General features: G+C 52.6%; 1 protein-coding gene across 1 annotated transcript; it reads right to left on the bottom strand.

The window, feature by feature from the left end:
• Positions 1-11,174, bottom strand: LOC149339624 (uncharacterized). Its single transcript, XM_089548326.1, has 3 exons — positions 10,032-11,174; positions 6,825-7,740; positions 1-2,416 (listed from the first exon to the last, which is right to left on the bottom strand). Exons 2-3 carry the CDS (start codon positions 7,633-7,635, stop codon positions 2,112-2,114), a joined length of 1,116 nt encoding a protein of 371 aa, XP_089404452.1. The 5' UTR covers positions 7,636-7,740; positions 10,032-11,174; the 3' UTR covers positions 1-2,111.
• Positions 11,175-17,721: the final 6,547 nt, after the last annotated feature.

Raw genomic sequence — 17,721 nt, 5'->3', positions numbered from 1 at the left:
TTTGTGGAAATGCTAAATCATTTTATGGAGCGACGAAATCTGTACATCGAGGCACACGCAGAAGCTATAAATAGTTACGTATACATATCAAATCTCGAACTCTACGTCGATGCTAGAAGTCGCAGACGCCTGGCAATACGCCACTGGGTGGGCTAAGTCTTTCGAAGTCACGCTCTCCCCGGTATCTATAGGAACAAAGGTAGCAAAAGCGGCCTGTACGTTGAGCGTTCGTCCTTGCTTGTTCGTCAGCGCAACTTCGCTCACTGCAAGAAAGACCAGTTTTAACCTTACCTTGAACACAACGATTCGTGCATGAACACTTACATAATATTTTTCTTTCGACACCACACAAACACCACCGCGAACACACACAGGAACCTACATATAGGACATTCAAAGCGGCTTACGATCGCGGGCGCACTCGTCTCACGTCCGACTGGGCCGAAGTCGTCACCGGCAGCACCTCTGCGAACACAGACACACAGCACACTGCCGTAGCTTAGCAGCGCCGGCACTGAACAGCACGGCCTCTCTGGAGGGGGCGCTTCTGCTGCGGATGTCTTTCCTCGCGTTTGCTGCTCGAGGACCACCACCAGGCGTTTGCCGTCGCCGTCTTCTCTGGTTTCTGCGCTTTCGAGCATCTCCCCTTTTTCAGCAATTAGGCACGCAAAGAGCTTGGAGGCGGCCACAGCCCCCCGAAGAAGGCCGCCGCGCCCCGTCCTGGGAATCGCTCGGAAGGGGTGACTCCCAGGGGGGTCATCTTCAGCGGGGCTCGGAGCGGGGGGGCCCCCTTAAATGGGTCACTAAATGGCGCGACGAATCCGGACTTCTTTGTTGCCACGCGGATCCAAGACGCCGAAAAGGGTCTCTCCCATCTTCCCATCGCCGTCGCTTTGCGGCGGCCCCCGCTCGGAGGTAATGGTTCCCCAAGACGAGCTCGGGTCGCAAGACAATGGTCGTCGAGTGTCATAAGACCATCAGCGGCGCGCACATGAAGGAAGGGGGCCCGAAGAAAAACGGTCCTCGTGCCACTCTCAAGAAGGCACCCATCGCGACGGCGGCGGCCACCTGACGACTTGGAGGCGCCCCGTCGACGGCTTTGCGAGTCTTGGCGATGGCCACATGTGCGAACCCTCGTTCTTCTTCCTGCTTTTGGTGCACGCTAGGGCCTTTGTGGTCGAGCGGCAGATATGAAAAATCGTCCTGCGACGGAGGGTGCCGAGCGTTTTACGGCGCCCCCACGGAGGACAGTGCGTCGTCACCCTGCCGCTTTTGGGACGACTAAGGACCCTGAAAACGTCCAGAGCAGAGGCGCTGTGTAGGCCTCAGCCCTTCCTTTGCAGAGGCGCACTTTGTGGGCCCGAAGCGAGGAAGATGGGACGGGGCAATAAATTAGCGGACCTCGAGCTGTCAACTCTTGCGGTCGGTCTTCTTCGACCTGAGCCTGCCTGGGCGATCTTCGCAGCTGGATTTTTCTTTTTCCAGTGTCCTTCCGTTTAACGTGCAAAACATCTTGTTGCACGCAGATTTGGCATACCTATCTTTTCGCTGACTTGGCTTTCCCTGAGGCATCCATTCTGTACTCTCCTTTCATGAGCCTGCTACCATTTGCTGCGTTTGTTTGGAACAGTACTCTTGGGCGTTAGCCTATGCTTTCTTAACGTTGTTTTCTCTTTCTCCAAGTCACTCAGTGTAGATGAAGGAACAATGTGCTGCTGTGGAAATGAAGAGTTTACATCAAAGTCCAGGGGGAAAAAAAAATGAATGTGCTAGTTTGGCTTTGCTGTTTTTCTCTTTGCATGTTTAGAACGGGTTCACAACGCAACTAAGTTCCGCTTCAATTTTTTGTTTCTTCGGTAGTTCTACTACGATGGCATCGCGTTTGTACTTTGCCCGCCAGCGGTGCGCGGTGCATTACACAACACTACTTCTACTGCGACACTCTGCGTCGCCACATCGGCTACTCAATAAGAGCATGCCGCGTGAAACACATTGGACGTGATAAGCGATGATGACAATGTACACTGACTCGAGACGAACACACACCGACTCACTCACACGCACTTTGCAGTCCATTCAGTGCACAGCGTCTGGCGACGGCCGTCTCCTTCTCAGCTGTAGACCACACTGTCCAGCATGGTGGCACCGAGCCCCTTAGAGTCGTGAAGCACGCTGACCAGTTCGTTGCCGGGCTTTGGGACGAGCAGGCCTCCTTGAAGCTTGTTCTCCTTCTTGGCCTTCATGCGGCGGTTCTGGAACCAGATCTTGATCTGGCGCTCGGTCAGCCCCAGGGCGTGCGCGATCTCTATCCTCCGCCGCCGGGTAAGGTAGCGGTTGAAGTGGAACTCCTTCTCCAGCTCCAAGGTCTGGTACCGGGTGTAGGTCTGCCTCGTCCTCTTCGGTCCTTGCGAGGAATCTGTATTCAAAAAGACAGCGGTATTGTGCTTAGCGGCAAAATTAAATGAAACGAACACTGAGGACTGATTGAAGATGGTCTACATCGAGTGATTACCACGTTGTAATGACAAAGGGCCTCATCTCGCTCAAGCCGAAACTCTTATGCGCTAGAAGATGCCAAAAACGAGATCCAGGTGTCGCCACCATAGTTGGCAAGCAGATTACGATGACGTCAATACTTTCTTAGCGGATCTTTGAGGCTATAGAGGACAAAGCTGTTCACATCCAACAAGCAGTCACCGTTACCATAATTGTTTCAGCGTCATCATCGAAGTCGTGAGTTTTGAACAGATTGGCGATGAAAAATATTCCTCTTTCAACTTCAAGTTTCTCAGCAATAAATATCTGTTCTACAGCCGAATGGACGTCAGCGCTGCAGAAAAAAGCCAAACATTCAGATTTTACTAACTACAAAAACTGAGTTGCGTTATATTCGGTCCCGTTAAGCCGCTTTGTAATAAAGTGTTTATGAGATGTCGTCATAACCATCGTTTTGATGCAAATGCGCTACGTAACTTTTCAAGAGGGTCTGAATTTCCTTCCAGGTCTGTTGCTTCGTCACTGACTGCTTCACTACAACGCGGATTTAATCTCTAGCGACATTCGTCAGCGGCGTTGCTGCATTATCATGTGCGTTCATCCGGGCAGAAAATGGGCTCGGAAATCTGAGAATGCGTGCGTGCTGAGGGTTACTGTCAGCGTTATAAATACACATAATATCGACAGTTTCATGACTTTACATATATACATAATGCCAGATTTAAGCAATAAACCAAAGGAAGGGGAGAAAAACTGTCTTCCGGCGCTGTTCGAAATTGATAAAAATTATTAGGAGTAGATAAAATGTACAGAAAACAGTCGCTTTGATCGTATATTAGTTTTTCAATGCAGAGATCGGACCATCGCGTTTCTAGTACTGAGAGGGTGTAAAAGGGCTGAAGGCACTATTAGCCAAAAGGACGTGGAAGTCTGAGCCGAGGCTGACCATAATACAAACAGAGCTCTGCAGATCTAACTGAATTTATCTTTCAGTTTAGCAGAATTTAGCCTCGTTAACGTAAAGCTAGTTCTCTTCGTTTATTTAACGATTCAGCACAAACGTCTTTTTTTTAATAGTGACATAAGGAGCGATGGCACTACAACAATTGTGCTTGTGTAGTAAAGAAAAAGCGAGACATCTGTGTTCTTTTCAGCAAAGCCTTTATAAAAATGGTCTATGGACTGTCTATAGACTTCTTATAGACTCTATTGCCTTCCTGTAGAGATTTATTTCTGTCTATTCAGTCTATAGACCGGCTATAGACCAAAGTCGACTAAAATGTATGGCCATAAATCTATAGATTGTCTATAGACTTCAACAAAACTTGTTGCTGGGCTAACTGGTAGGACGAACACAGAGGAAGGAAACGACACACACGGAACGCTCCGTGTGTGTCGTTTCCTTTCTCTGTGTTCGTCTTTTGCGCTAAACCAAGTTTCAGCTATGTCTATAGACTGTCTATAGAATTTGTATCGCCTACAGACTGTTCTCTAGGATTTGTCTATAGAGAGTCTATAGATTTTATAGACAGAAGTCTATGGACAGTCTATAGACTGTGTAAGAAAAATTTTTGTAAGGGAGGGCGCCAGCATAACTAATCCTGGCAGGCTCCTGTATTCCCTTACAAAATGTTCACTAGGCAGTTAATGGACTGTGAATGGGCTATCCGTAAAAAAATACATGGACGTGTGGGAGATCTGCGCGAGGAAAGCAATACTGACAAAACATGAACACGCCTGGCTGCATTTTTTACTTTACCTGCCTTTTTCCTCAAACTGAGCGAGCGTTGTGCACAAAAAAAATGAACCTTGACCACTGAGATCAAAAGTAAAAACTACAAATTTTAGAACGGCTACAGATAGTGAAGATATACGTCTCGAATGTCTTGTGATCTCCAGTGCTCCGTAATTTTTTATATAGTCCCGCTCAGATGACCATCCCAGTCGCTGATATTTGTTTGATTTTTTTATTTGTTTATTTCACTTGGCACAAACCCAAAAACATCGCAAGATTTTCCTCGGGGTTTACACATCGGAATAGTGCTTTAGCATTAAAAGAGTAGAAACAAGCCCAGGAAATCTGGACAAGCGCTTCTAGTTAGTACCGCTACAACCACGTGCTGCATGGCGCTGAAAATTAAAGAATACCGCGGGAAATTTGAATGTTCAGTACACGCCTGAATTGAATGTTCCTGTGCCCGTCAAAAACTGTTCAGTGCGAGAGCAGGACGCATTTTACAGGTGACATTCTGCAACGCTTGATAAGAGTAAATAACCAGTAGTCAACATCTTTGTGCACCATTTCTCGGGAGGGTTTTGTTTTCTCTAAATTACAAATGAAAATATCGCCAGTCAGTTACGCGGCGTTCGCTATTGGCGGCCGACAGATGGCCCCAGTTTGCGAGGGCCCAGAAAAGATGGGCCTCATGTGCAGATGAAATTAGAGAGAAAAAAAAAAAGAATCGCTTCATGCCTAAACTAGGCATGCATATATCTATCACCTGCCATCACTCCCATTTTGTGGCAAAGTGTTACCTCACTCATGCTCTGCGACCATTGGGAAGGGGGGGGGGGGGGGGGGGGGGGTTAAAACACGTACAGTCTTTGTCAAAAGTAACCAGGCTCCATGGTTTGCTTCTTATTCCTATAACAGAGCCCCCACGGCTTCCCTAAAGATCAAAAAGTTCTTCGAAGATTAGAATAGGGGTTATGCTTACCATACAGAGATTTAGAGCTTGAGGGCTGGCATAATAGCTTTAATGTACAACTGAGAAGAAAAACGTGCAGCCTGGTTACTTTTTACAAAGACTGTACGTTTCTTGCCTAAGCTGCATAACCTCAAGCGCGACTGCAATATGCAGTGTGAGCGCGGTTTAGCAACGCTTGTCGTGGGTTTTGTCATCTTTACTGCAGGAAACAATTGACTTGAGACTTCTTGCAGACGTCGCATGTTGTTAGCCGAAAGCGTCGACTGCACAGACAGAGGTCGATATGTCAATAATCTGTCTCTGTCGCATTGTGGTGACCAAGCATCTTGATTTGAGTCATGCTTAAAGTCCGAGAGTGAAAAAAGCTGAGCAATGTCGCTTCATTTCCTTAAGCCCGGATGCCTATAATAGAAAGATAATGCGAAATTGTGTAATGGTAACCATTATTTTAATCAGCTCCACTACCAATCTCGCAAACAGGAGCGTAATTTTTTTTTCGCCCCAAGACTTCATTAACCAATGCTACAGTGAGCGAACGTTCAGTATGAGCCGAACAAGGCAACAACAACAAATAAAAAATCTGAGAACCGCTGAAAACATGACGCGAAAACCGATAGCACATGTAACAGTAAAACAACTGCACTATGCACACTACATGAGTCACATGACTACCAACGGTGACTCAATTTTAGCTGCTTCGCACTGAGAGATTTTGTTTAAAGTGGTGGCTGGCTGGCTTGATGAAAACTCGATTTTTTTTTATCAATAAAAAGCATTAAGTTAAGTCCCACTTAATCAGCTGGACCTTTACTTTCCTTCAACTGGTGGTAACGGGAATGTTATTGGAGATTTTTACCATAATGAAAGGATCTTAACGCCAAGACTGTACTACACACAAGAAAGAAGACGACACGTACAGTACGTCTTGGCGCTAAAATACTTTTATTATGTCTTAGAACGAGAGAGTCCAGCCTATAACTCTTTTGAAGAGATTTTGCCTCTAATGATAATTTTCTGCATCATTGTAAACTATTCTGGTTAGAGTCGTAAGAAAATAAGTTACACGATTTCGAAGTTCTTCTAGCCCGACTTGAAGACCGATTGCGAAAATTTGACGTTATGCGCGTCAGAGTTAACAATGAGAAGACAATGCATTATTGGGCAATAAACTAACTGCTCTGAGGCTCATCTGATTTTGATGAAGTCAACTGTGTTCTACCTCGTTACATCTACAGACAGAAGTAAAAGATTAGCCCACAGTAATCAATCATTAACGGAGGGGAAGATACCGAAGTGCAAATGGAGTAAAGCCATAAAAATGCCAAATGTCAAATCAGCCATAATTACCTCGCGTTTTTTTTTTTCTCGCACCATCCAACACACGCCGAAAGCTCAAAATGTTCTTACGGTTCAGAGCACTACCAAAATAAGTCTTAATTCTTAAAAAAAAAAGAGGAAAGAATAAAAGAAAAAGAAGTCACTGCTCACTATAGCCTTGGCCACTCCCCCGTAGTGGGTATGTGCCATTCTACTTGAGGCCAACCAACCAACCTTGGCAAACCATTCTCCACAACGTAAAGCGCGTAAGCATGAGTGCATCAGCGGTCAGCCGCGGCTTGCCTGAGTACGACTTCATCCACGGGTAGAAGTTCTCCGTCTTGCTCGGCGACTGCGCGTTGGCGGGAGACCCCTGGCGCTCGTTCGCGGAAACCGGCTCGGCGCTGCCGGCGCTCCCCGCGTAGCTCTCGGGCGTCCCCGGACCGTTGCCTTCGGGCTGCGAACCCGCACCGTTGCTGCCGGGCGTCGCGGCCACGGGGCTCGAGGCCGCCGAGCTCTGGCCCAAGAACTGCGGCTGCTGCTGCTGCTGGGCCTGCTGCTGCTGCTGCTTGGCGAGGGCAGCGAACGGCGAGACGCTGGCCTGCTTGCCGTACTCCTTGGAGGCGACGGCCGCGGCCGACGTCGGAGCCACGTGGGACTCCGGGGGCGGCGGCGGCGGAGGCCTGGCCGGAACGGCGGCCGAGTAGTAAGGCCCGACACTGGGCGGCTCGTAACACGCACTCCCAGGCTGTTGCTGGTGCTGTTGCTGGAGCACGGCGTGGTGGTGGTGGTGAGAGGGCAGGCCCAGAGGAGACTGGTGGTGAGCGTGGTGCGGCAGGTGGTGGTGAGCGTGCGGCGACGCCGGGTGCTGGTGGGCATCGTACGCGAGTCCCTTGGGCGTCGCGTCGAAGCGGCCCGAGTACGGGTAGCGTCCGGCAGCGGCGGCTCCGAACGCGGCCGACGCAGCCGCGTACTGGTGGGCGCCCGCAGCGTCGACGTAGCCGCCCGCCGGCGGTGCGGCGGAGTACTTGGAAGGCGCGTACAGGTGCGGGTCCTGGGCGCCGGTGGGCCAGCCCGTGGCGCCCGGCCCCAGGTTGCCGAAGTACGAGGTCATGACGAGCCTCCGAGCGCCAGCATCACGGCGCCGTCAAGCGGGTCGTCGGTGCCTGGACTGCGGGTCTCCTGCTGTCCGGAGAGGGGAGCCCACACCGGCCGGACACTGGGGAAACAATAGCGAGGCGAGAGCCGGCTCCTAAGGTGCCCGTCGGCCGGGGCAAATTAGCGCGCCTCGGTAATCATAGGTAGCCCGTCACGTGACCTGACCGTCGGCGGCCAATGGGCGGCTCGTCCGTCCCGAGCGGTCGGCCGCACGTCAGCCTGCCGAAGAACCTGGCAGCTGAAATGCTTATGATGAGATATGGATTAGAAGTCGGAAGAGGGGAACCTCACGTGTCCATTACGAGGCGGAGAAGGGGGGTGGCGGCTTGCCCCGCTCCCTTCTCTTGCCTTTTTTCCTCCTCGACTGTCTGCTGGCCGCGCGGCCTCACGTTCGGGGCTCGGAGAGAAGAATACACCTTTGGGGCGCTCGGGACCCCCGCTGACCAATCAGCGTGCGCGACGCTGGTCAGCGGGCAGGCCGTCGCGCGGCGCGCATGCCAACCGGCCCGAGGGCCCACTGATTTGCGGCGCGCGACCACGTCAGGAACCATGATGGACCCTGACGAGGCTGAGCTGTGACGAGTGACCGGCTGTACGGGAGAGACGAGGCCACGCGCGCTCCTCGCCTGAGCTTTTCCTCTCCCTCTCATTTCTTGAGCGCTTTCTGACGTAAAAATGACGAAACATCACTCGGACATTCGCTGCATTCGACGCTGGTTCCTTTCTTATTTTTTTTTAATTTTTTTCTCTTTAACTTATCGCCGTCATTTCTCATTAGAGAGCCGTAAGCCGAGTCTGGCTGTAGACAGTGACAAGAAACACGTACCCACTCTCGCGCCGTACTTTCAAAACCGCAAGTAAGAATCGTTGGCACATTTCTTTGTGATCACCTTAATTCACCTCATGGTGCCTGAGGAGAATTTGCAGCTGCAAAATTTGAGCTGTAAGCTCTCCGTGTCTAAGACATGAAGAAGCAGCAAGATTGGGGGATTCCCCTAAACAATTGACCAAACACAGTTCCCACTTCGAGTTATTGATCAATTCGCTCTCGTCCTACCATAAGCTTGCCGTCCTGGTTAGCTCAATTGGTAGAGCGACTGCTCCGGTGTAGCGGTGGTCCTGGGTTCGAACCCCGGACCAGGACGAATTTTTCTTTAACTACGAAGTTTCTGAGAAAGCTGTATAGCTTTCCTTTGTAGCCGTATGGCTGCGCTCGGGTGGATGCCAATGAGTAATTACTCCCTTATTACAAATCTACTCCACCTTGGGGGATTCCCCTAAACAATTGACCAAGCAGCAAGATGTATCCTTTGATTACTGCATTGCTAGCTTTAATGAGGCGGTACGTTCGTTGTGCAGAGTTTGAACGACAAATATAGTCTCTAGCACCCAGAGAGGTGACCTTTCCTTCCTTTTTTGAGCTGGCAGGTAGAAGCCTCTCTAGTCCTGCGCCTTCGTCTGTGCAGCGGAATCTTCAAAGTGCGTCGTTCTAGCCAGACGCTCCGCGGGAAACCCGACAACGAGCGCGGACGAATGAGTCGGCAGACTGACTCGCCTATCGCCGCAGGCCCCAGCAGACACGCCGCCGCTGAGGGGAGAGGGCTCTCTCCTCTCTAACGTATTGGGTTACGTCTGTTATGCGCTCAATACATCACGGCCGGAAACACCTTTCGCGCCGGTGTCCGGTTGCTCGTGCGTAATCGTTTCTATTCGCACGGAAATTGCTTCGCTGCACCTCCTGGAACGGCGGCCCGGGTAGCGGCGGTTTCGCGTTCTGTTGATGCAAATTGCTTGGCTGGTTTCCTTTCTTTTATTCTCTGATCGCTCAAATAGTTGCTTTTGCGAACAAGAACTCTTGTGTCTTCGTTTGAGTTTAGCTTTTAAACGGGCAACATTTGTGGCCATCATGGTTATGTTTGAACATGTGCGGCGGGAGCGGATAAAGGGGCTACAGTTCTGACTACAATAATCAAATGGCCACGCGTCTTATCTTTACGTCCTCGTATCTCGTAGATTCTGAAATTAATTATGAGCCTTTTAGTGACATTTTTCTTCGCAGTAGCTTCCCGCTTTGGTTATGGACGCAGAATCGCGAGACCTTCAATAAAAGCTACGATCGTTCTTCTTTTTATTTTTAATTGAGAAACAACTTCGAAGACGCTGCGAAGAACAGCTTTGAGAACATTAAATATATCGGCTGGAAGCCCGAGGTATTTACAGTTACTTTCCAATCTCGACGTACATTTAAATCTCGGGCATTTCGACATCCGCTTATACGCTTCATCAAATCCTCCCCGTAGTCTAAAGATGAACACGCAGTACAAAACAAAGTCCAGCAGTGCCTATGCTCACCTCTGTCGACGTCGTCCTCAACGCCGTCGCTCTCCGAGAAATGGCATCCGGTTCGGCGCAGCAGTCCTTCAGCCCCCGTAGCTCTCTAATACCTGAGCTCCGTCGACCGCGGGAGAGCGAGTCTGGCGAGCACCGTGTGCGTGAGCCAACTCTTCCGAGGCCTTTGCCGCCGCCGCCACCGCCGCGCGCGTGGCAGCCACCGTGGATTCACCAGGGGCAGGAGGACCCGGGCTCTAAATTTAGCGTCGAACGACGACAGATGTGTGGGTCGCTCCCTCCGCTTTTCTTCATTTCCAAAGCGTTTTTGTCGCCGCGGCCGCCGTTTGACTGCCCCTCCGCTCTCACCGGCAACGTGTAGCGTGAGGCTCGCGCCTGAACGCCTCGCACGAACCCGGTGTGTCCCGCCTTTCCTTCTCTTTTCCTTCTCTCTCTTTATCGGTGCCTACCAAAAGCTAACACCGTCGCGCACGCGAACGGTTTGTGCTGGCACACACTGACCGCACACTCACACACACAAACTCACAAACGCGCACAGACACACACGCAGCAGTAGGAGCAGAAGCCCCGGAGAGATCAGCCAATGACCGAAGACCGTCGGTGGCAGCAGGAGCGGCACCCGCACACACAACAATCGGTCAGCGGAAGAGGTGAGCGGTCACTACCTCGCCTCCGTCCCTCCCGAAGCGGGGTGCGGACCGCGACACACGCACGCACAATAATCACGCTCCCTGGGCACACATCGCGGCGGGGGATCCGCTACGATTGTTGGCGCGGCGCTCGCCCTTCCGGCCGCCGCCCGCGCGCCCTCCGAAAAATCCCCGGGGGGTCCTCCTTCGGCGCGCTCGTCGGGCCGTCCCGTCCGCGCTGCCGCCGTCAGGAGTCCGTCAGAGAGAAACGTCCCGCCACGGCAGCGCCGTCGGCAACGGAGTCGAGGAGGCCGCGAGGCGCTGCGCTGCCGGTGTTGGTGCGCGCGCGCGATGGAGCCGTCTAATCCAGGTGCGACAGGCAGCCGTCAAGATGACGGCGGGGGTATCGCGGCGCCGGCAGCGTCAAGGGAACAAGTCCGAAGAGTGAGAGAAGAGAGCTCGTCCCTCCGGTTCAGCCGTCGCCTCGGCGTGCGTCTGGCTGACGGACGACCCCGGGACACCGTATACGCGCAGAAAGAGTGTTCCCGCGTTTACGTAAGTCACCAAGTGACCTGCCTGGCAGAGGAGCTGGCTGTGAGGAGGGGGGGAGGGGGGGGGGGGGTGCTGTGTGTGTTTTCTTTTGCGCGGGGCCGGCGCCGCCGTAGCCGTGGCGGCAGCAGCGCGCGTATAATATCGTCGAGGTGCGGGGGACGGCCGTGGGGGAGGGGGAAGGGACGGCCGGTGAGGGCGATGCCGACCCCCTTGCGGTGGTCCGCCTCGCGCGGCGTTCATTTCGATGCGCCGCCGTGCCTACCTTTCCTTCCCCCACGCTCTCCCCGCGCCAGCGGACATCAAGAGCGCTGGAACAGGAAAGCTGCAGCCTCCACGAAGGTCCCCGTGCGGCCGCTCATTGGCCAGCAGGTGGGCCCCTTGCATGCGCCGCTCTTGTTTTCCTGGCCCGGCTTGGGTAGCGTCCCACCTGTGTGTGCGAGCCCCCGGATCGTCTATCCGCGTGCGTGCCTTCCCTGAGCCGGCGACGGAGCCAGGCGCAACGTCACGCGGCTGCCCGCACAACGGCCCTCTCTCTCGAAGCGGGACAGCGCTGAATGCGGAGCCGAGGTTGCTCGCTTCAACGCGATTCACTGGGGGCCATGTAGCTTTTGAATTAAGGCAACAGAAAGAAGAAGCTGCTTGTGGCGGCGAAGAGTTAAAAAAAGAAGAGCCAGATTTCTGACGCACGCCGCCAGAAAACTTAAAATGATGTGCATGCGAAGAAAACTTCCAAATCCGGAAGGACTACGGAGCATACACACAAGTAAATAGCCGGGTGAACATCGCCAGTGTCATTAAAGGAAAGTTATGGCACAGTCCTGCTGGCCTAATGCAGCTTAGCGTGATCACAACCACTCAAGCGTCACGCCAGACGCGCTCTGGCTATTAAGAGAGTAGAAAGGCTTTCTTTAACTAGTGCTGCGTCTTGGAAGAGTGCTAGGGCACGTCACAACAACGGGACAGGCTTCCCAGAAAAGCCGTGACTCCAGGGAAGTTATGACTGGTTGACAAGGAAATGAGCCAAACTTTGGCCATTTATTCGTTTGTCTGTTAACTGAAACGGGCCTCAGTGTGGTATCCACGACGATCGTTGAAAACAGAGGCTGCTTTCCACATGACTACCAGAAAAAAATGTCAGCGCTAAAATGAGAGCTATTCTTAACTAACCCGGCGCTCTTTTTTCCTTCTATCAAGCTGCGCCAGTCGAGGAGCCGGACACGGGTGTTCAAGGCCCGTAAACTTTCTCGTTTAACTGGAGGGGAGCGCCAAGGCACGCGCCGACACCCAGTCGTCGACGGGACGGCCCGACCCGGGCGCTTCCGCAGTGTGTGCGTGGCGTGACATTTATGGTCGCGTTAACACATACGGTGCTCGACACAGAGAGAGACCGCCAGCAGCGGCTGTAACAAGTGTGTCAACCGAGTTTATGTGCCTGAAGATAAAGGGGACGGCGAGGGTGACAAGTGCACGCCCGCTCACACAGGGCTTCTTTCTTTCTTTCTGAGCCCACAAAGGCAAGGCCAATTGCCTTTTTCCAACACCCACCCCCATCTTACGTCCCACCTCTGTGTGTGCGTCTGTGTGCGTGTCGTTCGTTTCTTCTGGCGAAGCCGCAGCGAGCGACAAAACGGGCTGATTTCTTGCCCAAGCGGCACGCCTCCCAGCCTTCTTTGCCCTTGCGCGCCTGTGCATTGCAACGGCGGCGGGGGTCCGCGCGGTTCCGTAATATATGGCCGCGGCGAAGGTCTGTTAAGCTCACTTTACCTCGCAGCCACTTGAACGCGGGAAAGGGGGATAGGGAGGGAGCGTGTGAGGACTCCTGGGTGGGGGAGAGCGCGCGAGACTCGCACCAGAGATGTGAGACGGCGCGAGAAGTTCGAGATGAGGGCGGGAGTCCGCCGAGGTGGCGAAGTGCTTCCGAAGCAAACAGTCCAGAAAGAAAGAGGCTGGCTGTGTCGGCGGTGGCGATAAGCTTTGTGTGTGTCCCGCCTCGGTCGGGCTATTGGCGCGTGTTGCAGAGCGCGCCTTCTAGAGAAGGAAGGAGGTCGTGTAAAAAGTTAAGCGGAAGAAGCGCGGGGGGTCACAGCTCTTACGCGCTGCAGCGCGACTCGTAAAACTGCTACAAATCGGTCGTCGTCTAGTGTGCTTTGGTGGGCAAATAAATTTCGGCTGCGCCGCCCGCCTTCCTATACTCCGTCCTGGGCCGGGGTCGCTCCTCAGACCGCAATTTATGGGGTGCAGTAAAATTCGACTCCCCGTCGGGACTCGTCGACAGGTGGGTGGGAAAAGAGACGCCACTTCGTTATCTACGAGTGTAGTTCCCCCCTGCACCTTCTCCATTGCTACGTACGCATGGGTGTGTTGTTTGTATTACAGGATGCCTCGAGCTACTGGGAGGCTTCTTATGAGCCCGCATCTTATACTGCGGCGTCGTTTAGGCTAATAGGCGATTTGCTTGGACCGCGAATGTGTGATCTCACGTGACTTCTTCTTATCTCCCACATAGCCCCTTACCCGGTACCTTATATCTGTATAGTATAAACGAGGTCAAGTGCATTCCGCATGGCTTTGTTTGCTCTCAATAAATAGCCTATAATGTATATTGACTATCGCATTGGCGCCCTGTTATCGTAGACCGTTCTGTGGAGCTTTTAGAAAGCCAAGAATAAAACCTGGACGTCGGATAGTTTTTCTTTTTTTTTTATCGAAGAAACAACGTGAAAACGTTTAGGCGTTTTAAATATCGGCTTCTGGATGTAAAACGCCTTCAAAATATCAGGACGCTTCTAACGTGAGCGCATCTACTACTCGAATTGTGTCTTCATGTATCGTATAGTTCAGTTTCTTACGTTGCTGGTGCCGTACGTACCTGCGGACGATTTTAACCGCTCAGAAACAAATCTGCTCTTCGCCGCTCTAATTACCGTCGGTCGGCGCAGTCACGTACTCGGAGTGTCGCGAGGTTGGGTCGTCCGCGGTGTCCCCTCCCCTCCGCTGTTGCCACTTTCATTTTGCACGGCAGGGGGAAGACTCGCCGACACGCTCGCGTCATAAGCAGCGCGGCCCGAGTTTGCGACAACGGGGGCAAAATTATTGGACGACCGCCGCTGACCAATGGGAGCCTCTGTTTCCGCGGCGCCCATGGGAACGGAACGGCCCGGATCAAGTCGTGATGTAAAGGATAAAAAGAAAAGAGAGGGAAAGAAGAAGAAGAAGAAAAAAAACGATCGGCGGCCAGATTTTCGCCGGGAGTGCCTCCTCGCCCCGTTGGCGAAGCGAGGGTGATAGCTACCTATTCTGAGGCCCCCCGGCGTTATACCTGGATGCCTCTGGCGCCGGGCCTGTTTCGCCCTTGTCTCTGGGCTTCCTTCTCTCCGGGCCATTAAGAGCTACCTCGTAAGCTGGCGGCCTCTACGAACGGTATTTGGAGCTACAGGCGCTTCTTTTGGTACACAATCGTCGGATGCAGTATAGGCGGGAATAGGCGTTTCCTATAAACAAAGGTCCTGAAATCTACGATCACCTTTGCGGCGCTACAATCGACGTGTCAGGAAAGCTGGATATTATTTTGTTCTTCGACTTGTTTCAGTCCAGCGTCAACTTTTTGTAGTTCACGTTCATAAAAGCATCGTTAAACATGCGTACTTACCTTCCGCCAGTTTCTCTGCCGAGGTCTTGATTAGTGCGCTGTGGATCGGATAGACGGAATACTGAAAGACAGTTTGCTCTCTGTGATGTATACGCCGAATGCGGTGCCCAAGTCTGTGAGGAATTGTTGTCGATGAGGATGCTTTCCTTGTGAACGAGCGTCGTCTCTGAAGCTCATGCAGGGAGAGCTGTCAGATAGTTTACTTCCCTGCTTCGTTACTCTCCAGTCACAGCGGGTTCAGCATCTCAGGGATGACGTGCACGATAACAGAATATCCATCCTAGGCCAATTCACTGAATATAAATTTGCGTTTGTTGGCGGTTTCACTGCTACAGGGAAAAAGAAAACAAGTAACGGTTGTGGCCGTGCGTGAACTTCAGTTTGCTTCAAAAGGTTAATTTGGGGTGCAACTATCTGTGTACGAGTCGCAAGTGGACGTCTTTGTAATTTCATCCGTAATAGCAGTGAAAACAGCTTTTCATCATCTCCAAATGCTTGCCGCAGTTTCTTTTAAATACCAAAGATGGTTCCTCGTATAGTGTAAATCAGCGCAATATTGGGTCATTAAAGAGCTTAATTTTTGCTTACTTGTTTAGCTGTGAATAAAGTTCCCGGCGGTAAACCTCAGGCCCCATTGTTATGGGGCTTGCAGTATGTAGGCATTTTGTCTTTGCGGGAAACTCGGCGTACCAACGCAATTGGCTGCGTCACCAGTGTTCTCAGCATTTGGCAGCGCACTAATTATATGAACTGGGAACAAAACTGAACGTTATCATTTTTTCACGACCGGTCCTCGTTGCTTTAGTGTTGGCCATTCCCCGCGTTTCGCTGTTGTGTGTTTGTTTGCCTGTGTGTCTGTCTGAAGCCGGTTTTGTGGCAGGCTGAGCACCTGCCCACCACTATAGGTGGGCAACCTGTCCACTATTCGGTGGGTATATACACATATATATGGCAACCTGCCTATCGTGTAAGGTAGCAGCTCAATTAATAGCGAGAAGCTGCTCGGGATGAGCAATCTGGATCGCAGTTCAACCCAAGCAACCCAAGTCCACCGAAGCCGGCCCCTGCCATAGAAGGGCAGTGGCGCATCCCTCTTAGCATAGTTTAAATTTTTGTCGGAGTTTAAGCGCCTGCAAGCCTTCAGCTTTCAAAACAAATTATCTCGCGAATATAAACGGCTTCTTTGTAACAAATAAAGAACAAGGGGAAACAAATATCAATTTCCAAGGAGACGTTTGAATCTCCTTATACTCATGTTACACTTTGTTCTTATCTCCCAAAATTAAACGTTAGTTGACTTGAATGAACGGCAGCAGCCATGTTTTTTCCACTTGTTGCTCCGAGGTAGATCTGCGGATTCCATAAATGTTTCAGCTGGATCTATACCGACCTGTGTTCAACGTGCCGCCCAGTTTCCTCCATTCTCTGCAGTTTAAAAAGCGTGAATGTTCATTGATCCATGGGCGCCAACTTCCAGAGCTCGATGGCGGCTTCGCGCCAGCATTACTGCATGCATGGACGCCCTGAGCACCCACACTGATCTGGTCAGAGGAGTCATCAAGTGGCTTGCCGCAGGGACGGCCTGCCACGCGCCGAAGAGGGACCAAGGGTGCGATAGGGAGGAGGGGGGGAGGGGGGGGGGTGGGGTTCGGTCGAGACGTCCCTCATTGGCGCGTCCCCTGGACGTTTATTTGTGTTTAAAGGCAGAGACCCCGGCCGGACGGACGGCGGGCGCCTTGTTTCGTCCGCCTCTTGCGAGCGGCTCAGCTCGCCGCCGGGGTGATTAATGAGGCACCTCGCTGAGTCACCTCGCGTCTGACCAGAGGGATTTCGGTCGCGCCTCGCATCGCGGAGCGCGCACGATAAAGGCTCCACAGTAGCGCCGCTTCTGCTCACTGACTGACCAGTCGCAGGGGCATTGGCAGAGCGCGCGCGGATGAGTCTTTGTGCTGCTGCTATTGCCTCCTGCGTCCCGCCGACGTTGTGGCTCCTTGCCCGCGCTTGCTGCTCATTGCGACCTCCTGCCCCAACCTCCGGGGCCGCCAAACTTCCCCTCACACGTCTCCCCTCCGTCTGGTTCGAGTCCAGCTCGAAGCCCGTTGTTTGTTTCCCCGGGGCAATAAATTGTACCTTTGTGATCGAGTCGCCCGAGGCAGGCTTGGGGGAGGCATCGCAGGGAGACACCGCTGGTATCCACTGGGGCAGTGGGCAGCAGCTTGGCTCAAAGTTCGGGGGTCCACCAGCCAGGAAATGAGCGGCTGCTAGCTGCGGCACGCGTCGCCTGCATCCGCCCGTGAAGGCGCGACTTCGAGGCGACTCGGGGTTAGGAGGGAGGGGGGGGGGGGGGGTTGTGATTGGTAAACAAGCAAACAACGCGTTCCCTGCTGCTGCTGATGCGACGTGCGTCGTTTGGTGTTTGCGCACTGTGGCGAATTATGGGTGACGCGTGGCCTGCTGCTTGCGCCCTCGCGGGAGGCGATAAAGGCACTGGGTGCTGCTATTACCAGAGGCAGGACCTTCGTATTACAGAAGTATGAGGGCCCCTATCGCGGCGTACAGATGGTCCGGGAGGCGATAGTGGTCCGCTTATGACCCCTTGTAATCAGCTCTGTAAGCCGCGCTAAACGAAGATTTACTCCCTCTGTGGCTTCCCAGTGGTAAAGGATTGCTCTTTTGCTGAGCAGGATATAGAGGGCCTAAATTATGCAACGCGTTCGAGAATCAGGGCTCGACCGGTTTTGGCAACATGGTCCAATGTCATCTACGCTGTACATGGGCGGTAGCTCTAAACAGGCGGAAATCGATGGTAATTATGGCGCATTAACTGCGACCTTCCCAGAGGGCGACATTTTATAACGAAATG

This window comes from Amblyomma mixtum, chromosome 6 (genome assembly GCF_055824585.1).
Source record: "Amblyomma mixtum isolate Tamu chromosome 6, ASM5582458v1, whole genome shotgun sequence".
NCBI lineage: Eukaryota > Metazoa > Arthropoda > Arachnida > Ixodida > Ixodidae > Amblyomma > Amblyomma mixtum.
The sequence above is the reverse complement of the archived record's forward strand: the minus strand, read 5'-3'. Positions and strand labels throughout refer to the sequence as shown.